The sequence below is a fragment of the Penaeus japonicus genome, unplaced genomic scaffold (assembly GCF_977035675.1).
Source record: "Penaeus japonicus unplaced genomic scaffold, GWHDUDI00000001_assembly GWHDUDI00000009, whole genome shotgun sequence".
NCBI lineage: Eukaryota > Metazoa > Arthropoda > Malacostraca > Decapoda > Penaeidae > Penaeus > Penaeus japonicus.
In genome coordinates, this window is record NW_028234411.1 from 4,994,649 (window position 1) to 5,019,648 (window position 25,000).

The 25,000-nt window shown below is 52.6% G+C and overlaps 1 protein-coding gene across 1 annotated transcript in view; it reads right to left on the reverse strand.

Annotated features, from left to right (window-relative positions):
* Positions 1–25,000, reverse strand: part of LOC122247513 (uncharacterized) — a 385,131-nt gene that overhangs the window by 111,377 nt on the left and 248,754 nt on the right. The window contains exon 7 of the mRNA XM_086540169.1: positions 7,521–16,403. Within this exon, the coding sequence (XP_086396295.1) occupies positions 7,521–16,403 (8,883 nt within the window). The remainder of the gene's footprint in view (positions 1–7,520; positions 16,404–25,000) is intronic.

The window sequence follows — 25,000 nt, forward strand, 5'->3', positions numbered from 1 at the left end:
TACACCCTTCCCCCTTCCCCTCCCCTTTCCCCTCCCCATACACCCCCCTTCACCCCCACCCCACCCCATTCACACACCTCGTACTCAACTTTCTTTTATAAACCTCGTGATCCTGGACGCGATGTGAAAATGGCGTCTTGCGTAATCGGTTGTGATGTGCGTTGTTGTTGTTGTTGTTGTTGTTTGTTTGTTGTTGTTGGTGGTGGTGAGGGGGGAGGGGGGAAGGGGGAAGGGTGTTGTTGGAGTAGTGTGTGTTTGTTTGTTTGTGTGTGTGTGTGTTGTGTGTGTGTGTGTGTGTGTGTGTGTGTGTGTGTGTGTGTGTGTGTGTGTGTGTGTGTGTGTGTGTATGTGTGTGTGTCTGTGTGTGTGTGTGTGTCTGTGTGTGTGAGGGAGTTGAGTGAGTGTATATTATGTGCGTGGATGTGGACGTGCTATGCATGTGTCCACGTCTGTTATTGCTATGGGTGTGTACACGCACGTGTGTATGCATATGCATGTACAGAGCGGACATATACCAAACTCACACACACACACACACACACACCATACACACAAACACACACACACACACATATACACACACATTCATACATATTCCCAACAAATGATATTTTTAAACCGATAACGAGGACACGCGCCCCTAACGGCCCCCCCCTTCCCTCCCCTCCCCTCTTTCGACATGCCACTAAGTTCTACTTTCTCTTGTGGTTTCCTTCTGGATGGAAACCTACGTCTTGTGTGTGTGTGTGTGTGTGTGTGTGTGTGTGTGTGTGTGTGTGTGTGTGTGTGTGTGTGTGTGTGTGTGTGTGTGTGTGTGTGTGTGTGTGTGTGTGAGAGAGAGAGAGAGAGAGAGAGAGAGAGAGAGAGAGAGAGAGAGAGAGAGAGAGAGAGAGAGAGAGAGAGATACAGAGAGAGAGGGTGTACGAACGTGTATGCGTACGCGTTTGAGAGTATGATTGCGAGCGTGTACGTATATGCGTGTGTGCGTGCGTGCGTGTATCTGTCTTGCTACAGTGCTACAGCGTTGGCGGAGAGAGTAAATAATAATGACGGAGATGATGATGGTGCAGCCTGCATGGTTTATGTCGCGTGGAAAGCATGCAAAACATCTACGTACATTGCGATTTAGGCGGACACAAAAAAAAGGATGGATAAATGTGCGCGTTTTTGCAGTCTGCGCTTTTAGAAATTATGCTAATTGTGTCGGTAACTTGTTATATAAGTAAGTCACTGCTGGCCCGCGGGACCTCAAGGACCAGCGCTTGAGTGCCATTTCTATGAGGAATATGTTAAGGTTCTTCTTTTAGATCTCTTTATCTCTTTATTTCTTCTATTATATTATCATTTGATTTCCTCTTTATACACACACACACACACACACACACACACACACACACACACACACACACACACACACACACACACACACACACACATATATGTATATATATACATACATACATATATATATATATGTATGTGTGTGTTTGTTTGTGTTTGTATATATATATATATATATATATATATATATATATATAATATACATAAATGCGGAAAGGTAGCAGCTCTTCGTCTGCCCACCTAAATAATCTTTAACGTGTCTCTCGCCATGCGCCTCCACACGTAGATCTCCACCGAAGGACTCGCGTGCGCACCAGCCAGCCACCAACCGACGCTTTCGCCGGGGCGCGCACAGGCAGCGAAGCACGTGCGCAATTTACGATACAAACAAGACTCAAAAATGTCTCTCTCGGTCTGCCCGGTAGCTCTCCCGCGGAGGATAATCCAGAAAGCGCTACCTGGCAACTCTCCAAGGTTCCGGTTGGTACTACTACTTTCTCGGATTTTTAGTCCCTCGGCGACCGGACCTCCGGACTTTACCGGCTGGTTATAAGAGCGAGTTCGTACCTTCGGCCTGCGTGGTTAAGAGTAATTAAACGAGTGAGTAACCCGGTAGATTGCGGGAAAGGTCGCTTTATCGCAGGTGGATGTTGCCATCAAGTGAGTCGTACACCTGAAACTCAGGGACAGTAGCCTCGCTCCGAACACAATTATTTTTAGCCCAAGCACTCGCTCGGGTTTATCAGAGAGATAAAACGCATGTTCATCCTTATAACAGGCCCTAACACCTCAACAACAACAACAAAAACAACAACAAAACCCCTCACTAGAACGCTAAAACAACCAACCAACCGACCACAACAACAAGCACAGCCAAAGAGCGGGAAATCCCATTCTCCTTCGTTAAATCCATTCATTCACATTTTCATACCGAGTCCCAAGGCCAGTCATCGTCATCAGTCCTCGCTTTCACGCCGAGCTCATCTGGAACACCACGCAGACCCACACCAGGGCTGTGTGGATTGGTTTGCTGTGTAGAGAGAGAGAGCTTGTTTAGTCGTGCCAGGTACATGCAGATCTCGCCTAACCTTCCTTAACCATACTGCTTAATGTCCGCTGGCCGAGTACTTGGGAATTTTTTTATATATACATTTTTTTTTTTCTTACACACACCGGTCCTATCATTCTCAGAGGTAGTTCCATCAATTTTCTCTCCTATTCTGACTCACTCTCTGACTCTCTGACTCTCTCTCTCTCTCTCTCTCTCTCTCTCTCTCTCTCTCTCTCTCTCTCTCTCTCTCTCTCTCTCTCTCTCTCTCTCTCCCTCTCCCTCTCTCTCTCTCCCTCTCCCTCTCCCTCTCCCTCTCTCTCTCTCTCTCTCTCTCTCTCTCTCTCTCTCTCTCTCTCTCTCTCTCTCCCTCTCCCTCTCTCCCTCTTCCCATACGTTCGTTACCTGACACTTTCCCTTAGTAACGGTAATATCTGGGCCCCCCTTTGCGTTCGCAGGTGTGAGAGATCACAAAAGTGCGTGTGGCTCTGCGTTACAAGGCGCAATGGCCGAGTGTAGAGAGAGAAAGAGTAAGAGAGAGAGAGAGAGAGAGAGAGAGAGAGAGAGAGAGAGAGAGAGAGAGAGAGAGAGAGAGAGAGAGAGAGAGAGAGAGAGAGAAATCCAATACAAAACAAAAAAAAACTAAAACAACTTCATATTCATATCATGCTATCACTTCAAATCAGTTCATCAAATCATATCCACGAGGCTAACGTCCCAATACTCGAAAGAAAAAAGAAAAGAAAAGAAAAATAAATAAAAAGGAATGCACTTCGATAAAAAAAAGTCATCAAAGCCACCAGTCCCGGCGACCGCTGGTTCACATACCGAGCAGCGCTGGAGAGAATTTTAGTGTAGATTTCATGTGTCCAGCTTTCCCGCGGGCGATCTGGGGGGCCTCTCTCTCTCTCTCTCTTTCACTCTCTCTCTCTCGTTCTCTTACTCTCTCTCGTTCTCTCTCTCTCTCTCGTTCTCTCTCTCTCTCTCTCTCTCTCTCTCTCTCTCTCTCTTACTCTCTTTCTTTCTTTTTCTCTCTCTCTCTCTCTACTCTCTCTCTCTCTATCTCTATACTCTCTCTCTCTCTCTCTCTCTCTCTCTCTCTCTCTCTCTCTCTCTCTCTCTCTCTCTCTCTCTCTCTCTCTCTCTCTCTCTCTCTCTCTCTCCCTCTCTCTCTCAGCACCGCACCTGGCCACCACCTGGACCGCTCGGGGAAACTCACCGGTGCATGGGCCAGGGGAAAGAGGAGGGGTAGGGGGGGGAGAGAGGGGGAGGGGAGGGAAAAAGAGAAGAGGGAGGAAGGGGAGGGCGAGGGGTGGATAAAATAAAGGAGGGAGGAAGGGGAGGGGGGGAGGGTAGGAAAAAAACAGAGGAGGAAGGAAGGGGAGGTCAGGTGAGGGAGGGAGAGGGGGATAGGCAAGGGTGAGAGAGGGAGGGAGAGAGGCGGGGTGAGGGAGGGAGGGAGGGAGGGGGGGAGAGGCAGGATGCGGGGGGAAATACTATTTTTTGTTTGTTTGTTCTATCGTCCGAAAGCCTTTCAAAAACCAATCTCTTTCTCCTCCCTTTTCACCATGGAATACCCGGTAGTTACATCCAGGTATCAAATAGATTTGCATGGTATGAGTCTTTCCTCTTTCTTTCTTTCTTTCTCTCTCTCTCTCTCTCTCTCTCTCTCTCTCTCTCTCTCTCTCTCTCTCTCTCTCTCTCTCTCTCTCTCTCTCTCTCTCTCTCACGACCTAATTACAAAAACTCTTTACAGAAAATGAGAAAAAAAAACGGAAATCATTAGACTCCCCATTCCATGATTCATTCCGGAAACATTTGCCTTGGGAGAAACTGACGGATTATTGCTTGCGAAAGAAATATTTCCATCGAATTTCTGCTTATGATAGGCTGACGAGTGCAGTCGTTATGAAAGGGTAGTCAACTCCACTGGATTTTTCCTTTATGGATTATTGATTGGTTCTCTCTCTTTCTCTCTTTCTCTTCTTCTCCCCTCTTCTCTCTCTCTCTCTCTCTCTCTCTCTCTCTCTCTCTCTCTCTCTCTCTCTCTCTCTCCCTCTCCTTCTCCCTCTCTCCCATTTTCTTTTTCTTTCTCTTTCTCTTCCTCTCCCCTCTTCTCTCCCTCCCTCTCCCTCTCCCTCTCTCCCATTTTCTTTTTCTTTCTCTTTCTCTGCTTCTCCCCTCTTCTCTCCCTCCCTCTCCCTCTCCCTCTCCCTCTCTCTCCTTCCCTCTCCCTCTCCCTCTCTTTCCCTCCCTCTTCAATCCAGCACACGTGGGTAGTCGCGTAACGTAACACTGTACCTCTTCCTCGTTCAAAAATACCTCCTCTTTTCTGGAAAGATCTTCTGAAGTTATTTCCGCCTTGGAGAATCCACAAAAATCGGGATTTTTCCCCCCCTCCAATTTTTCTTCTTCTTCTTCTTCCTCTTTTGACATTGAATAAACATCCTTAAAAAGAATCGTGTGTGTATAAAAGATTTAAGAAAAGAAAAGAGAAAAAAAATCACGAGAGATTTAGCTATCGACTGCACTTCCTCCCTCCAGTGGTTCGTGTAAAAAAGACTCCCCGGCCACTGAAACGTGAAACGCTAATGGCTCGAGTGAGAAAATGACCGAGGAGAAATAATCACAATAACCGCCCTAAAATAATGGAGTGTAATCGTTCTCGATGTTTATCGTTCTCTCTCACTATCTCTCTTTCTCTTTCTTTCTTTACTTATCTGTCTTTCTCTCTCTGTCTCTATCTCTCTCTCTCTCTCTCTCTCTCTCTCTCTCTCTCTCTCTCTCTCTCTCTCTCTCTCTCTCTCTCCCCCTCTCTCTCTCTCCTTACCCTCCCTCCCTCCCTCCCCTCTCCCTCCCTCTTTTCACCGCCCCTCCTCCTCTCTTTCTCTCTCTCTCCCCCCTCCCTATACCCCCACCATCCCCTCCACCCACGCCCCGAGTTTCCCGAGCGCCACAAACTATGCATTGTGTGGGGGGCCGTTCACGCCACAGTGGTGTTCCTCACCCGGATGCGAGACAATGAAAAAACTAAAGCGATCCGATACAAAGAGGCCCTGACGAATCCCCGGCACCACGTCGACTCGAGCTTGGCAAGTCAAGTCGAGGTGAGTCAAGACGATTGGTTCGTACCTCGAGCCGAGTCAAGCCGAGTCAAGTCGAGGTGAGTCAAGACAGTTCGTACCTCAAGCCGAGTCAAGCCGAGTTAAGTCGAGCTAAGTCGAGCTAAGTCAAGACGGTTCGAACCTCAAGCCGAGTCAAGCCAAGACAAGTATAGGTAAGTCAAGACGGTTCGTACCTTGAGCCAAGTCAAGTCGAGGTGAGTCAAGACGGTTCGTACCTCAAGCCGAGTCAAGCCAAGTTAAGTCGAGGTAAGTCAAGACAGATCGTACCTTGAGCCGAGTCAAGTCGAGCTAAGTCAAGACAGTTCGTACCTCAAGCCGAGTCAAGCCAAGTTAAGTAAAGGTAAGTCAAGACAGATCGTGCCTGGTGTCGTGCTGTTCCCACGAGCGTCTCCTCCCCCCTCCCCACCCGTCCCCTCCCTCTCCCTCTCTCTCTTTCTCTCCTATAGGCTCGGTCCAAACGTTCCATATTTGGATGTGTGTTTCCCTAGGCCTATGGGTCTGACACACATCCCCCCATGTGTTGTTATTACGTTCCTCTGGAATTCTCTTATCTGTACTAGGGTGAGAGGGGGGGGGGGGCGTATTATCCTCCGTGAGTTATATGAAAGCTCTTATCATGAGTAGGTCATTTTATCAGAGATTATCCAATCGAAGATATACTTGACATTCTTAAGATGTTTTTTTGTTCTAAATAGATCCGTCTCTAATATCACTTCCTTAAGTTATCTAAGGAGGTTTGTCCTTATCGTCCTTTCTTTTAATTTCTTTATCACTAGTATCTTGACGTTAGATATTACGACACAACTTTTAAGCAACATGTCATGCATAAGAACGCCAGCGTGTCGTTGAAATGACGTAACACTTCATGGCGGAAGTTGAGCGATGTGGAGAGACATGAAGCGGAAGGGATAGAATAGGAGAAAGAGAGAAAGGTGAGAGAGAGAGTAAAAAAATGGGAGAGATAGAAAGGTGAGAGAAAAGGATGAGGGAGAGAAAGGTGAGAGAGAGAGTAAAAAAATGGGAGAGATAGAAAGGTGAGAGAAAAGGATGAGGGAGAGAGAAAAGTGAGAGAGAAAGATAGGAAAGGGAGAAAGGGGAGAGAGAAAGATGAGGAAGAGAGAAAAGTGAGAGAGAAAGAGAAAGATAGGAAAGGGGGAAAGGTGAGAGAGAAAGATGAGGAAGAGAGAAAAGTGAGAGAGAAAGACAGATGGGAAAGGGAGAAAGGCGAGAGATAGAGAGAAAGATGAGAAAGAGAGAACGATGAGAAAGGTAAGAGAGAGAGAGAGAGATACGTGAACTACAAAACTGAAACGAATGGAGAAATGACATAAATATATAACATCGGATGGAATGAGGCAAAGACGCAGATCAGAATAACAAAGAAACAAAGAAAATAACAGTTAAAGACCAGTAGCAATATCATAGGAAAATCAACCCCACCTCTTCTCCCCCTCCCCTTACCTCCACTCACTCTCCCCTTCCCTCTCCCTCCCTCTCCCTCCCTAAAAGCGTCTCACACGACTGCCATCACTGTGACATAATGCACCGTTATTTTCCTGCATGACAGCATGACAAACGCCCGTATGTCACCTGCTATGAGGCGGCATCGCTTAAAGATTTTGCTCGCTTGGAGATTTGCCTTACACTGCATGTAGCATTGTCTTGATATTTTTGCATAGAAACATACACTTGCTTGTTATTTGTTACTTACACACAGATTATGACGATACACGATGATGTGACCTGGATATAATTATAACATTGCACTGCAACGATCCTATTCTACAGACAACAAATACCACGCTGGGTAGAACAATAGACCCCCCTAAAAAAAAAAAACAAAAAAAAAAACAAGAGCGGCAGCGTAAACATCCCCACGCGGGGCCCTGGCAGAGCCGCGAGGAAAGTGTGTCACGCCGGAGCGAAATCCCCGACAGGAAGACGAAGAGCCACAGTGCCTCTCGCCCCTCGACCTCTGCGGCCGAGGGGGGGGGGGCGTGCCTTACCTTGAGGTGCCCAGGAGCTCACGACGTCCTTCCGGAGGGAGGACGGGAGGCCGGGGGTGGAGATGGTGCGTTTGGGCGTGGTGGTGGCGGGCGGCGGCCGGTATCCGGGGGCGTGGTAGCGGGCGGAGCGCGGCCCCGAGGTGCCGCCCGTCAGCCTGTCGAGGGTGGAGGGCGGGGAGGAGAAGTGGGTGTGGGCGGAGGAGGTGACTGCGGCGGGCACCTTGTTGAGGAGGGCGGACTGAGATCTGGGGAGGGAGGCGGTGGAGGCCACCTGGGTGGGGTTGGACCGAGGTAGTGTGGTGGAGCGCACTTCCGGCGACATGCGGTCCTTGCTGGTGTCGGGCATGGACGAGCGGCGGGCGTAGCGGAAGAAGCTCAACTTCTTGGGCTTCTTCTCGTCCTCCTCCTCGGGGCCGGAGGAGCCCTGGAGGGAGCCCCGCGACCCGGCGTTCAGGGACCCTCGACTAGAAGCTGCCAGGCTGCCGCGGCTGCTCGTGGTGAGGGAGCCGCGGCTGGACGCGTTCAGGCGGAAGTTCGAGGAGCTACTGCCGATGTGGCAGTCCAGGGAGTCGGACGCCTTCAGAGTGGAGTCGGAATCGAGCTGCTCGTAGCTGCTGGAGAACTCGGACGAGCGGACGCGATCCAGCAAGTCCCCGAGGGACTCCGACCTCTCGCCCGTCGTCTTGACCTCCTCCTGGTGAATCTTCTCGAGGCTCATGTGGCTCTTGGCCTTCCTGGCCTCCTGGCGGCGGGCGCTGCGGCGGGCGCGCGGGACGCCGTGGTGCTCGCGGACGTCGAACTTGTCCTTGTCGATGGTGACGCTCTGCCACACCTCCACCTCGTTGTTGCTCCCCTCCGTCACGAAGTACTGGATGTTGGTGACGCCTCGCTCCTCCAGGCTGCGCTGCGACGCCGTGGCCTGCTGCGGCCGGCCGGCGTCCAGGCGCGCGTGGTGGCGCGGGGAGTCGTGCGAGGCGAACACCGTGCGCTCGCTCTCCAGGGACGTGAAATCCTCCGCCGAGGAGCGCTCGCTGATGATGGACAGAGGCCCCTGCCGCCGCCGGGCCTTGGGCGTGCCGGGGTCCGACTCCGTCGACTGCTCGGTGTCGGTGGGGCTGTCCTCGGTCTCGAAGCTGGTGCTCGTCAGCGAGCTCTTCTCCACCGACGAGTCGATCGAGATGGAGTCGACCGACTTGTGCTTCCTGGGGATGAAGAGCGGCACCTTGGGGCTGGACGTGACGGGGTGGCCGCCGCTGAGGGAGTCGTCGTCGCCGTTCTCGCTCCCGCCGGACACCTCGTGCATGAGAGCCACGAGGCGGTTGCCGATGTGATGCATGACCTTGGCCAGGAGGGGCGGCGACGCGCCCTGCGAGCCCGAGCCGATGCTGCCTCGGTCACTGTCCGGCTTCATGCGCGAGATGGACGACATGAGCCGCTGGTACACAAACACCGTGTCCCTGCTCGACGGGGAGGCGTCCTCGGAGCTCTCCGAACACGCCCTCCCGCCGAAGAGGGAGTGGGCGCTGTCAGTGTCGCTTTGGTCGAACTTCTGGATGATCTGCTGGCAGGAGGCGGAGATCTGCTCTTGCAGGTCGCTCTTCATCTCGGGGTCGGCCTGGTCCAGCAGAGCGTAGGCGCCCTCGAGGTCGCTGCTCGTGTAGTCCGAAGAGTCGTAGGAGTCACTCCACGTGTCTTCGGAGCTCAGGTACTCGACGATCTCCTTCACCTGCTCGTCGTTGATGCCCGGGACGGTCTTCATGAGGTTCGTCAGCTTGGCCTCGAAGGCCAGCAGCTGAGGGGGCTTCACCCGCTGGCCCTTGGGGGCCTCTCGGGTGTTTGAGATCATTGTCTTGAAGAAAGCACGCATCTTGCTCATCATCATGTTGGTCTCCTCGTCGGAACTCCAGTTGTTGAAGGAGTCCTTCCGGCAGATCTTGTTTCTGGCCTTGTTGGGGCAGAAGGGCGGGAGGTCGACCGAGGAGCCTGTGCTCGACCTCGACACCTTCCCTTCGCCGCCGCTGCGTTCCTCGTTCTCGGACTTGTTGTTGTTGTTGTCGTTGTCGAAGCTGTCGCTCTTGTTCTCCTCGCCTTTGGACAGCGGGTCCTGGTCCTTGTCCTTGGACCTCGAACCCTCGCCATCCTCAAGGCTGGACTCCGAGGACATGCCGGCCTTCTGGTCCTTCGAAGTGTCTTCTGGCTTGTCCTTGAGGAGGTCGTCCGAGCTGCCGATGAAGCCGCTGTCTCGACTCTGGTACTTCCTGTCCGAAAGGTCGCCCTCCCTCTCCTCTTTCTCGTCGTGTCTCTCGCGGCCGTCTTTATCACACTCTATCGTCACCCTCTTGGTCACCTTCTCGGCCTCCTGCACCAGAGACTTGAGCGCCTCAGCGTTTTTTAGATCACAGATTTCCTCTCTATGTTCAATGTCGAGATGCTCGAGGCCTCGCAGTTCACTCTTATCACTATCAGATCTCTTATCAGAATAATCACTAGAACTCTTTTTCTTCTTCCTCCGCTTGATCGTGTCGAACTGACCGTCGGCTTTGTCGAAGGCGGTCTCCTCTGACTCGGTGGATCCCTCGTCCTCGCCGCTGACGAGGGTCCGGTCGACCTCGTCCCCCTCGGAGTGGTGGGACCCGTCGCTGGGCGCGCCGTCGGCCCTCTCGCTCGTGGCGAGACACCTGTTGGCGACGCCCGGCCGGAAGCCCCTCGGTCTCCTCACCAGCTTCTTGCGGGGCTGTTCGGGGCTCGGGGAACCTTCGGAGTCGCTCCCGACGGAGCCACTCTCGTCGGTGTGCAGCTCGGAGTCCTCCCCGACGGACCTGATGGACGGCTGTCGCTCAAACCTCAAGAGAAAGTACTTCTCCAGCCGAGACGAGGCCAACTCCGCCGGGTCGATATCCTCGTCGAACTTGGAGTCGACGTCGAGCCCCTCGCTGAAGATGGAGCTCGACGTCTCGGAGAAGGTGTCGCTGTACTCGCTCTCCTCGTTGGCGTATCTCATGGGGTCCACCGGGCCATTGCCGAGGCCGTAGTAGAAGTACTTCTCGAGCTCCGACGGCGCCGCCCTCGCCCCGTCCTCGTCCTTGGGCTTCCTCTCGTAGTCGCTCTCCTCGCAGCTCTCCTCGATGATGGTGTGGAGGGTGAAGTCGATGGCTCGGTTGCAGTAGCCTCGCAACTCGTCCTCGCGCTCCATGATCTCGTCGCCCGAGGACTCGCTGTAGTACGACTCGCTGTGAATGGACTCGCCATCCTCCATGGAGTCGAACTTCCCGTCGACCTCGTTCTCGATGAACGAGTCTCCGCCGCTGAACTCGTCGGCCTCGTTGAAGTGGTGAGCCTCGTCGAACGAGATGTCCTCCTCGAACATCGCCTCGTCCGGGAAGGGCACGATCCGCTCGGCGTCCTCGCCCGAGTCGTAGTCGTGAGGGATGGAATAGTCCTCCTCCTCGATGTCGATGCCATGGTGCTCCTCGTAGGCAAGGAGGTCCCCCTCGGAGTGGTCCGGCGTCGGGTTGGGACTGGTGGGACTCGTGGTTGCCGGCGACTCGACGATTTCGGGTCGGTCGACCTTCCGACGTCGAATCTCCGGCGTTTTGTTGAAGCGGCGGGGCGCGTGTGGCGAGTCCGTCCCGAGGGTGAGGGTGAAGTAATTGGCAAGGCCCGAGGACGACTCCTTCATCTCCGTGGGCGAGCGCCGGAACTGCTGCTGCCTCTCTCGCGTGGTGAGTATCATGGACTGCAGCTCGCTCACCTGGCTGCGACGCGCGGGCGAGGCGCTGCGCGACGAGTCCGGGCTCGTCACGTGCACCGACATGACGTGCCCTCGGCGGCCGTCGCTCGTCACCTCCAGGATGGTGACGTCGTTGCCTTCATTCTTGATGTTCCTCTCGGCGTTCACGCTGATGCCATCGCCGTCCGCGTCGCCGTCCTCGCCGGACTCGGCCCCGGAGGAGCCCGTCACCACGATGCACGTGGGCTTGATCTGCACGTCCGAGTCCGTCGAGTCGGAGCGGATGTAGATCCTGCCGTGCGAGGACAGGCGGGTGTTGCTGTCGTCCTCGTCTCCCACCGACACGATGGACACCAGGTTCCCCTCCTCACTGTTGTCGGAGCACTGGGACTCGCTGTCGGCGCCGTGCAGGACGGAGTCGGCCGACGAAGGCCCGTCGGAGTCTCGGCTCTTGTCGTCGTGGTCGTGCAAGTTGGGCCGCTGCTGGAGCGCGAATCTGCGTAGCTCGGCGTGCAGCTTCCCCCCTTCCACCACGGTGTCAGCGGAGTCACTGGCGTCGGCGTCGGACCTCTCGATGTCAGACGAGGAGGAGACGCCGTCGGAGGAGGAGGACCGCTTGGTGCGTCTGGAGGGCACGGGGGGCGTGTGGCGTGACACCACCTCGGGGGAGCGTACTCGCCGCACCGCAAATCTTCTCACTTCCTGCTTCACGCCCTCGCCGCCCACCACGCCCACGGGGATGCTGACACCGTCGTCAGGAGGATCGTGGTGTTGCTCCGTAACGCTAATCTTTACGACGTTCCCTTGGTCGTCGGGCTCCACCTCGCTCTCGCCCGCGCTGGAGTGCCCCGACTCACTCGACTCCCTCCCGCCACTATGCACTTGACTCTCACACTTCACACTATTCTCCGGCTCGCTATCTTTCACAACACAGGGCAGCGCTTCGCTATCCTCGGGCTGCGACTGTGGGCTGGCGGTGTCAGCGCTCGGAGCGAGTGGCGGCGTGTGCGGGCCCGCAGGCGCGTCATGTGGTACTGCCGTGTGGTTGGCGGAGGCAGCAGCGCCGTGTTCCACTTGTACACTTCCGGCGTCGACAGCACTAGTGCCAGGAGGTTCGGGGCTCTCACCGCCGCCGCCGCCGCGGAGGGTTGCCACGCCGGAGTTACTTTCAGCATCAGTCCCCGACCCTTCACTTTCTCGCGTCGGCTCACTCTCTCTCGCGGAGGCGGTCAAGGCGTCTCCTGAGGGCGAAGCAGCAGGACCAGCCTCTGCCTCCCCATCCTTGCACGCAGCCTCGTCGGCGAGCGCGACCGGAGCACCGCCGCCCGCAGCCCCGTCGTCGTGAGAGCCCGAGGGCACCTCCTCGGGGCTCGTGTCTCCGCCCGGGGCGATGACGGGCTCCTCACTCACGGATCCCCCCTCGCAGGCGGGCGTCGCCTCCTCCCGGGAGTCGCCAGGAGGCGCTGGGCTCTCGGGGGCGGCTTCGGCCTGACTAGAGGACTCGGTGACCCCTGCCTGTGTGACCTCTTCTGGGCAGGGCTCATCAGCACCCTCATTATTAGCACTCTCGTCCTGCGCGCTCTCAGCCTCTGCTGTAACTCCCTCGAGGGGAACAGCAGACTCAGCGCTGATCTCCTTCTCCTTCTCCTTCTCCTCCTCCTCCTCCTCCTCCTCCTCCTTCTCAGCAATACTGGTTTTCTCTTCCTCAGTAAGCGCCGCGACCGCCTCGCTGACTGCGTTCGCCTCGGTACTCGTGTCAGCCTTATCAACACTTACGTCATCCTCGACACGTGCACCATCACTCTCACACACTACAGCACCATCATCACCCTCTACACTTTGCACCATTTTATCATCTTCTCCCATATTATCGGCACCTGTTATCTCACACTTTTGTACACTTGCATCACCACTTTCACTAGTACTAGCCACTTCGGTTTTCTTCACCTCATTCTCCCCCTCATTCACCCCACCATCTCCCTCCACCACCACCACTCCCTCTCCCTCGGCTTCAGCCAAAACACTGACAGATTCCTCATGGCATTCCTCGCTCTCACGAACACTAGCAACTGCTTCACTCTGTTGCACGTCCCTGATTTCGACACGCTGGCCTGAATTTCCTTCTTTTTCCACCGTTTCCTCCGCGCTGTTATCGACTGATTCCACCTCTGCGTTCCCATCCGCTCCGTCTTCCACAGAGAGGCCACACAACACTTTGTTTACAGCCGCGGCCGCCGCTTCCTCCTCCTCCTTGTCCTCCTTCTCCTCCGCCTCTCCCTCACCCCTGCCGGCCGTGACGTCATCAAAGGCTGTGTCAACAATATCAGCGCTGATTGCCTCATTGACAGCCTCGATGACGTTGACCTCCTGCTTGAGGCTGGCCACGGGCGGGCTTTCCTCGTCCTCGTCTTCGTCAAGGGCTTCGCTGTGAGCCTTCTCGAGGCCGGAGTCTGTCGAGGAGGACCTGGTGAGGGTATACTCTCTACTGACGTGTTTTTCCTCGTCTGTGTCACTGCCACTGGAGGACGAGGTGGAACTGTCGTGTTCCTCGGCCTCGAGGTGTTTGCCAACCTCGCCCTCAGGCAGGTTTTCTGTCTCGCTTCCGCCGTCAACCTCGCCGACTAGAGAGATGTTGTAACTTCGAGACACGTGCATCTCCTCGTCCGTGTCCTCGGCCTCGCTGGTGCTGCTCGAGGGCGGGCTCTCGTCCCCTGGGAGGACAAGTGAGATCGGAGCAGCGGGGGAGTCGGCCTGCGACGCGTCCACGGCCGGGATAACTCTCTCCGAGGCGTCGAGATCACCGCCATTTTCCTGGGGTTGTGAGGAGGCCTCGGTGGGAAGCTTGTGTTGTGATCGTAGGGCACTCATGGTCCTCCTTGGCGCTGGCTGGGGCGGGGACGGGCGTGTGTTGTGGCTGGGCTGTGCGTGCGCGGTGGTAGCTGCTGCTATGCGGGGGGACCTAGGAGCCTCCTCCCCCCCACCTTGGCCGCCATGATCCCTCTTACACTCCGCTCCTAACACACTCGCCTCACCATCTTCACTCTTCCTTCCCTCCTTCGAGTCACTCTTCACGCACTTCACACTCGCGCCGCGGTCGTCACGGTACTCGAAATCACTCGCGGACTCGCCGCCTAAATCACTACTAACACAGGAACTGTTGTCCAAGAGCCTCTCATCCGCCTCCGAGTCGGACGGCTGCGCGACTGAGGTCTCTCTGCTGAGCGTGAGGTGCAGGTGGAAGGAGGGGGGGTGAGGCAGGTGGGGGGCGATCAGCGCCGAGTCCCCCCTTGCCCCTCCTCGCTCCCGGCCCCTCCCTCCACTACCCCCACCTTCACCTTCGCGGCGGCCAGCCCTTGTGGATTCTACCCCTGCTTCTCGGGGTAGACTCATCCCTGCGCTCGCTGCCCTTGACGAGGCGATGTGGGCGTGCGTCCGGGTTTCGTGGGCGGCCTGGGGCTTCAGCGAGGGAGGAGGGGCGTGGCCCAGGGGCTCGGGTGTGAGATCGTCCTCCTCCCAGCTCGTGTTGAGCGCGGGGTCAGTCTGTATGCAAATGTCTCGACTGGACTTGCGCGCACCAGCAGTCAGCGCGGCCGCGACCCCGGAGCCAGCCTTCGCACTGCTGCCTCTGTGGCGGGGAGCCGATTGTTTACTAGACTTATCTTTAGCCTGATAAGATAAGGGCGATAGCCGTGGCGGCGCCGGGGAGGGGGGGTCCTGGTGATGACGCGCCAGATAACTGTACCAATCGGGGCGAGACGCCGAGTCCGTGCCCTGGTTGACGCCGTAGTAGTTCTGAATCTCCGTCAGGACCCTCTTGCGGTACTCCCTCAGGGCCGGCGAGTCGTGCGGGCTCCCGAGGGCGCGCACCTGATCGTGGCACGACAACTCGTCGACGGACCTCTCGGCGGAGCTGCGGGTCGAGTCGCCCCGCCGGAACCACCGGCCTCCCTGGACGGCGCTCAGGACGTTGTCGGAGGTGCCGAACGCGCCCATCAGCGCCGCCTGCAACGCCTGGGCCTCCGCCTGCACCGCCTCCGTCTGGCGAAGCATGGCGTGGAGCTCCGCCGTGTCGAGCGAGCTGAGGGGGGCCAGCAGGGGGGCGCTGTTGACAGGTGGGACGGGCGTGACGGGCGTGACAGGTGTGACGGGCGTAGTGGGTTCTTCGAAGGAGAGCTGAACCTCTTGACTCTCCGTGGTCAGGTTACTCGCGTCGCTGTCATTACGAGCGTGGGCGGGGGTGGGAGCATGGGTGGGGGCGTGGGTGGTGGCGAGGGCGGGGGCGTGGGCGGGCTGGGGCGACGGCACGCGGAGGGACAGGAGGAGGGACACGTCCTCCTCCACTTGAGGGGATTCCCCGTCCTCGCACTCCGACCCCGTCCCGCTCAGGTACTCGGCCTCCGTCATGACGCAGGCATCGACGCGCGCGGGCGCCGCCACCACCTTGGGGGCGCCGCCTCCGCCGCCGCCGCCCTTCCTCCTCCGCCCCGCCTGCGACTCGGACTCGAAGTAGTCCCAGTCGCTCTCGTCGATGAATCCCGCCGTGTCGGAGTCGTTGACGGCGCTGACGCTCGACACGCGCCTGGAGGCCGAGCCCGAGTTGTCGGAGTCGATGGACGAGTTGAGCTCCGAGTCCTTGGACGAGTCGGAGCTGATGAACACCAGCTTGTAGTCGTCCCCCTCCGGCAGGATCTTGTCCGCGTCGAGCACGATGTCCGAGGCGGTGTCGGAGTGGCGCGGCCCCGACGACGAAGGGTCCGAGTGCTGGCACGACGACGACGACCTCTCCTCGAGCTCCAGCCGCGACCCGCCCGCGTCGCTCGCGTCGCTGGGCGAGCTGGCCGACCTGTCCTTGGGCCGGCGACCCAGGCTCCGGCTCCGGCCCGAGACGGAGGAGTCCTTGGAGGGGCTCGGCGGCGGCCTTGGGGATTCCCCCGGGGGAGGGAGGGGGGGCTTCTTGGGCATCATGTTCTCGACGGTCATCTGGATGCCCTTCTCCAGCTCCTTGACGTAGCGGGCGACCTGGCCGGACAGGGAGTCCTTCAGGTGAGGGAATTCGTCCTCGAGCCGCCCCGTCCCCACCTGGAAGGAGCGGCTCCGCCTGACGCCCGCGGGGTTGTGCGACGGCTTCCGAGGGCGTCCCGTCGTGGCGAAACCTTCGGGCGAGAGAGGTCGACATGTCAGCCAAGGTCACGACTCCGGTCAGGCGTCACCGTGGCGTCGTGCTGAGCCAGGTGAGGCACCTTCCTCCACCAGCGACCGTCATGCTGCCAGGCGTCATGCAGGGGTGTTAGTAGTCCCGAAGAGCCAGAGGAAGTCTTGAGAGGATGTTAATCGTGTTCCTGCACCACTGGTCCATACGGGAGGATCCATGCATGAAGAGAGAGAGAGAGAGACAGAGAGAAGACTCGCCTGGAAGCCTCCAGTGTCAATGGGCACCAGCGCATGAAGCCTCCAGGCTAACGCCATGCAGGAGGTTTCATCGGCATACATGACCAACGTCTTCTTCCCACCATACCATGCAGTTAGTGACGCTCCGGAGATGCCGAATCATGCAAAGTGTGGGGCAACATGCTCCCAGGATGCGGTTCCCAACCACCGTGTTAATTAGAGCGAGAGATCTACCTTCAAACCGTCAAAGTTGTAAATAAATAAATAAATATAGATAGTCAGACTGGTACACAGATACAGAGATAGTCCCGGGTACATACACGGTCGCATTGCAACAAAGATCTAAAGTCAAATAGAAAAAAAGAAGGAATCCCGATCTGCAACTATCCTGCAATCCATCCCCATCCTGTCAACCGTACTTGTCCCAAACGCAATGCCTACAGAACCATGCTTGCGACTCCGTGTTTATTTATATACACATACACACACACACGCACACACATCCCTCTCCCTCTCCCTCTCCCCCCTGAGCACCACAGCGTAAAATTACCAGCATTTATGATCCCCCCCAGGAAGGCGAAGATGCGCAGCCGCTACGCTATAGTAAGCAGGGTAAGTTAGTGTGCTACTTCTACTACCACGCGCTACATCTGTCTCCTGGATAACCGATGGATAACCGAGGAAACAATAATTAATCACCGCGAGAGTTACAGTCTGCGGTGCGTGTGTCAGTGATAAGAGCCAGATGACAACGTCCATTACCGGTCTGAGTTATTACGTATACATATGGTTATGCAGTTTTACGCGTCAGGTGATGTCGCGTTCAGAGAGGTATTAGTGATCCCTTGTTAATTATCCCAAACCACCACAGAACTCAAGAGAAATTGTATAATGCATAGTTCTATACACTAGTTCACGCGTTCAAGCACGTACATACAGTCACATAATATATATATTATATATATATGTATATATATGTATATATATACATATATATATATATATATATATGTATATATATATATATATATATGTATATATATATATGAATATGAATATGTATATGTATATATATATATGTATGTATATATATATATGTATATATCATACAGCAACAACATAAATATTATACAGTCAACAAAGGTTACATGTAAAGATAAAATCACACAACTGTAAAAATATCCTATAACATATAAATAATCTTCTCATAATCAGTGCCAACCTATGACGCAACGCATAAAACAACGGAGGATCGCTGTTACAAATGTTACGTGTATATATTTTTCCTGTCTTGATTTTGTTTTTGTTTTTTGCTTACAACAAATACTGAGAGTAACCCTAATAGACAGATCGATTACAGTAATATATAATTAAAAGCATAAAGGATAGATTGGGAGGGAGAAAAGGAGGGAGGGAAGTAGGGAGGGAGGGAAGGAGGGAAGGAGGGAGGGAGGGAGGGAGGGAGGGAGGGAGGGAGGGAGGGAGGGAGGGAAGGAGGTAGGGAAAGATAGAAAGAAAAAGAAATGAAAGGAAAGAGACAGAGAGAAGGGGGAACTGGGTACCTAATTCCCCATCCCCCCCATCTCAGGTAATCTACCTGTGAGGGAGAGTAGGGTGAGGGGGTGAGGGGGAAAAGACACATGAGGTAAAACACACGAGAAATTCGCAAAAGCTACCACAACGCAATCACAATAAACCCTCTTTCCCAACTAAAAACAAAAACAACTAAAACAACCGAACAAAAACAACTCCCCTAAAACAAAAAAAAAAAACAACAACAACGAGAAATAACAAAACAAACCACCCAGAGGCTAAGACGAGTGACAGAAGCTGATCGGACGAGATGAAGCCACAAAAATGGCGCCTTTTCTTCGCCAGGCGAAAATCCTAACGTCAACGGCCTACTTTCCCGCCATACCTCGATTAATTAATATTTCGATAAAAAAGAAAGCTTCTGATACGTTTTTTTTAACATTATTGGATTTTTACTGAGTGTTTTATTATACGATTGAGAAACAAAATGAATAATGTTACTATCATAATATTGATAAACAGTAGTAGTGGTATGATTAATAATGATGGTGCTAATAATAATAATAATAATAATAATGATACTAATGATAATGAACAATAATAATCCCCTTAGTAATCAATACGGACCGATCATAACGTTCGTTTAACCGTCATTAAAATGCAATAATAAGCATCTCCCGTAATGACATTCCCTATTGCCTATTCCTTGGCCCGAACCTCACCTGACTAACAACCTATCCTAACCTAACCCAACCACATCCCCTGATCTCGCTTCATACGTATCCTTTCACCCCCTCTCACCCCCCTCCCTCCCTCCCTTAATCCTTCACCCCCCCCCCCATCCTGGGCAGGACGCGTGTACTGTGCGAATTATCACTGGGGCATCCCCCGCTCAAAGCCTCATCCTCCTCTTCCTCTTCTCCATCCTCTTCTTCTTTTTCTTCTTCTTCTTCTCCTCCTCCTCCCATTATTCTTTTTCCTTCATTCTTCTCTCTTTTCTCCTAATCTTGTACATCCTCCTCCCTCCCTTCCCCCTTCCTCCCCTCCACCACCTCCTCCCTTCCTCCTTCCACCTCTCCACCACCACCTCCTCCCTTCCTCCCCTCCACCTCTCCCCCCTCCCTTCCTCCCCTCCACCACCTCCTCCCTCACTTCCCCCCTTCCTCCCTCCACCCTAACTCTCCCTCCCTCCCTTCCTCTCCCTCTCTCTATGCAACACCACCCGAGCGCATTTCTAAACACCGACCCGCCCGTGCAACGCTACGTCAACACCGCTGCAAGATTTACGCTCCAGCATCAACCACGGCTTTCAGTGCAAAGTCGTGGTTGTTTGTTTGTACCCTATTGTGTTGTTGTTGTTGTTTTTTATGTGTGTGTGATGCGTTATAACACTTCTGACGCGTTTGCGATAAGAGATGCCAGTTTCTGAATTGTTCTGTGGTTTGTGGCGGCGTGTTGACTATCTTTAATGAATCTTATCATATCTTATTATAGCGAAGTTGTGAACTCATATCTTGGTAATGACTTGCGACGCACCATACGCACAGTGACCTAAACAATACGCAACCATCATTGTTAAATGGATGAAAACAGCAATGTTTATAGTGATGATAATAATCATTATGTAGTAGTATTATGATAATAATTTTAATAAAATGCTTATTATGCTGCTAATAAAGATAATTATAATAATAATAAATTGTAATAATACTGATGGAAATAATAATGATAATAATAAGAAAAATATTTAAAAAAGGATAATAATAATGATGATAATGATAATAATAATAATAATAATAATAATAATAATAATAATAGCGATAATAACACTAATAATCATAAAGAACGCAAAAAACGAAACAAATAAACAACAGATCTGAATAATCAGACTCCAGGTAAGGTTCCTTATATCGGGGTTGAAGACTGCAAGTATGAAGGAAAGGATCAGTGAAGATTCTTGTGTATATTGGGGGGAGGGGGTAGAGAGAGAGGGAGAGGGGGAGGGGGGGGATGGAAGGTCACAGAAGGGGAGGGGGTGAGGGATGTGAAGGGGAAGGGGGAGGGGAAGAGGGGGAGGGAGAGGGGATGAGGGATGTGAAGGGGAAGGGGAGGGGGAGGGGGAGGGGATGAGGGATGTGAAGGGGAAAGGGGAGGGGAAGAGGGGAAGGGGGAGTGGAAGAGGGGAAGGGGAGGAGGGGGGAGGGGCAAGAGATGAATTCCTGTCTGCTAAATGTTGGGTACAACTTGTCCTTAAAAGTACGATGACTGGACACTATAGGAAAGAATCCAAATCTTTCATTCCCATCCTTTATCAACCCTTCTTTCACCTCTCCCCCTCCCCCCCACACACACTTTCAACATCTTTTAATCAAAACCAACGCCAAATCCTTATAACCGATTTACCTCCCTTAGAACACACAGTCCCTCTACAACGGATTTCTACGACCGATATCCGTTGCTGTGACGTCCGGACTGTATCCCGTTAACAGTGACACTCGCCAGTGACAAGGGCGAGGGGTGTCACTGCCGGAAATGATGAGCGTCAAACAACAACAATAACATGGTGTCACGGTATCGGTTTTGATAGTGAGAAGGAAGGAAGGGAAGGAAACAAGTCATATGACAGACGTGGTGATGATAATAATAATGATAATGATAATAATAATGATGATAATGATGGTGATAATAATAATAGTGATATTAACAATAATAATAATAATAATGATATACAAATAATAATAATAATCATTATCATGATAACATTAACTAATAATAGTAATAATAAAAAATAATAATATAAACAAAGCATATAATAATCATACAAAATACAACAATAATTTCACTAATAACAAAAATAACAAAACAGTAAAAAAAAAAACGAAAAAATACAAGAAAAAAATACGAAAAAATATATATATAACTACAATTCCAAGAAGTGGGTAACGCCAAATAACAAAACCCAAAAACCGAGACGAAAACACGCCCCCCCATCTACAAAGACAGGCTCACTACTATGAAGACATTAACAACGATACCTGGAGACGCATACCCCGGTCTTGTGACACGGGAGGGGAAGAGAGGAAGAGGGGAGGGGAGGAGGGGAAGAGGAAGAGAGGAGGGGGGTAGGGGGATTAGGTCGAGGGGGAGGGGAGGGGCACGGGTCAAGGTGGGTGGGGGTGGGGGGAGGGTATGGGGGGGTAGGTGCAGGTGAGGTGAGGTCTTTCTTTCGCCTTCCTTCAAACAGGGGGGAAGGGGGGGGGGGGGGTTGCCGGAGGAATTGGGGTAGGATAGGGAGTGGAGGGAAGGGAGGAGAAGAAGGATAGAGGGTGGAAGGTGAGGGAAATGGAAGAAAAGAAGGGAATGGAGAGGAGAAGGAAATAAGAAGTAAACAAGAAGGGAAGAAGGATCGGAAGGGGAAGGAAAAAGGGGAGGGGGAAGGAGGGAAAGAAAGGGGCAGAGGAGGGGAGAAGTAGGGGAGGGAGGGAGGGAGGGGGGGTGAGGAGAGGAGGTACTTCCTGTTCCAGCTTTCATTTCCTCATTTTGTGAAGCGATTTTACCAAATTTCTCTTTCCACCCATTCATTCTCTCCCTCTCTCTCCCTCTCTCCCTTTCTTCCTGCGCGAGGGATTAAGATCACGATATGAAGACGCGAAGACAAAAGACCGGGAATTGAAGTGGAAAATAGACGGATAGGGGGGGCATATAGGCGGGGGTGGGGGAAAGGGGGAAGGAAGGGGAGGATAAGGACATCAGCTGTAGTAGCGGTTTAGTGTAAGTAGGAACCCGCTGAACACGCTCCATGGCACTTACTTAAATGTACACACGGGTGCGCGCGCGCACACACACACACACACACGCGCAAAAGGGTAAAATGTACACACCCGATTACACGGACGGATGGCGCGCATACATACACACACATGTATGCAGAAACATGCATTCAAACAGGTATGAAGAAAAATACACACATACGCGCAGGTATGCACACACACACACACACACACACACACACACACACACACACACACACAAACTTGATCAGCTAGAGAATCATTTCCTTAAAACCTCATTATTCGGAACGTAATTTCTCCCTACCGCCCTCTAATAAAAAAATAAAGTATTCTACCTTCTCTTTATTCCGCCCGGTAATTGGATGTCATATAATAGCTGTGAAATAATAGAGTCAATTCTTCCGAACTCTGAGCAGTCACGTTATTCGGCGGGAGGGACCGCGAGTATAAACTAATGATTCTCTCTTTTTATTCTCCTATTTATACTCACCATCCCTCCCTTTTTATTTAAAAATCTACAAGAGACTTTGATTGATCCCCCCCTTTATTTTTTCTTCCTGGCGTCCGTTGTAAAGAGAAGTTACAGGCAGAGTCAGCGAGTACCGAGAAAAGCTGTTTTATATTGAGTTCTCTCTCTGGCTGACATTTTCTCCTTCGCGGTATTTAATGAGTCAGGGCGCCAAGTTCTCTCCCATTGTCGTCCCCTGCCCACTTCTCTCCTTTTATCTTCGATTTCCCTTTGTCGATATCAGTTCGAGAATGATCTATTAGAATATAGATTGATATTAGTGTGTTTTCGCTTGTAATCATCATCTTTTTCAATCGCTTTTTTTTCTCTCTCTTTTTCTGCGTTTCCCGCTCACTTTCTCTTTCCTGGTGCAAACGTCACCATACTCAAAGGCCATTGTATGGTGACTGCCACCGACACGACCCTTCCATATCACCATAACCTAACCTCTCTTCGTAATTATCAGCGAGCCTATTCTGGGCCTGGGCATTGTTGTATCGGATTCCACAAGTCATTCTCCCACACCTTTGCCCCAATCAAGGAGGGGAGGAGGGGAGGGGATGAGGGGGAAGGGGAGGGGAGGGGATGAGGGGGAAGGGGAGGGGAGGGGAGGGGAGGGGGAAGGGGAGGGGAGGGGAGGGGAGGGGATGAGGGGGAAGGGGAGGGGGGGAGGGGAGGGGAGGGGGGGGGGAGGGGAGGGGGGATGAAGGGGAGGGGAGGGGATGGGGGGTGAGGGGAGGGGAGGGGATGGGGGGTGAGGGGAGGGGAGGGGATGGGGGGTGAGGGGAGGGGAGGGGATGAGGGGGAAGGGGAGGGAAGGGGAGGGGGAGGAGCGGTGTGAGGAGACTTGAACTGTACGATAGTTCCTAACCCGACCCTGTGCTCGTGCGTCTGGCAGCGGGGCGACCAGGGCTACACACTCCTACAGGTAAACTGATTCTCCCTGTGTCGCTACACTTGCTGGAATCCGCACTACCTTTGCACTCACAATAAGCCTTACGTGGCTCATAACGCACATATAGTTTTTACTTACATACACACACACACACAAGCACTTACACACACACACACACACACACACACACACACACACACACACACACACACACACACACACACACACACACACACACACACACACACACACACACACACACACACACACACACACACACACACACGCACACGCGCGCGCGCGCTCGCTCTCTCTCTCTCTCTCTCTCTCTCTCTCTCTCTCTCTCTCTCTCTCTCTCTCTCTCTCTCTCTCTCTCACACACACACACACACACACATATACAAACATACAAACACACACACATACAAACATACATGCACACACACACATATAAACATACAAACACACATACACACACACACACACACACACACACACACACACACACACACACACACACACACACACACACACGCACGCATCCCAGACACAATGATCTGAAGTCATGTGTTTTTCTCGCCGAAACTTTCACCGCGTTTGTCTCTCCCTCTACCCCTGTGCCCATTCATTCCCTCGGTGCCTTCCATTCATTCATTCACTCTCTCTACTTCATTATTATTCATTCCCTTTTTCTTAATATCCGTGCGTCACCCTCTTAACCCCCCCATCCCCCCACCCACCCACCCCGGCCCCCTCCGTACATGACTTCACTGACTTCCTCTTTACATCATGGGTGACATCATACACTAGGAAACCATTTTCATCCAGTTATAAGAATGGTGGAGATAGATAAATAGATAAATAAATAGATAGTTAGAGAGTGTTAGAGAGAGAGAGAGAGAGAGAGAGAGAGAGAGAGAGAGAGAGAGAGAGAGAGAGAGAGAGAGAGAGAGAGAGAGAGAGAGAGAGAGAGAGAGAGAGAGAGAGAGAGAAGCAGAGACAGACAGACAGACAGATAAAGAGAGAGAGACAGACAGATACAGAGACAGAGACAGACAGACAAAAAAACAGAAACAACCAGAAATAGACAGAGACACAGAAAGACAGGGAGATTCAGAGAGAGAGAGGGGGGGGGGGATTCAAAGAGAGAGAGAGAGAGAGTAAATACCAAATAAACAGATATATATATAAAAAAAAAAACCTGACCAAAAACAGTCACCGCCCGTGTTCTAACAAGGCGCCTTTAAACACAGCTGTCGACCAGACACCTGTGACGCCAGAACAGGTGTAATGAGACTCTTCTGTTCCTATCAACAGGTGCTTAGAGAAACAGATGATAAGGCTTAAAGTGACTATGATAACAGTAATGACAATGAAGATAATGGTAATAATAATAACAGCAGTTATGTCGATATATATAATACGGTATTAATAAACACAGTAATGATGGAGGACTTGAAATAACAACATTACTCATAAATTTCCAAGCTAAACAAAATAACAACAGCAACGACAACAAAACCCCCAAAACAACAAACAATAACAAAACAGAACAACAAAATACAAAAACAACAAAACAACTACAACATCAACAACAAAAACAAAACAACCACAAAAAGAACAACATAAGCCAGT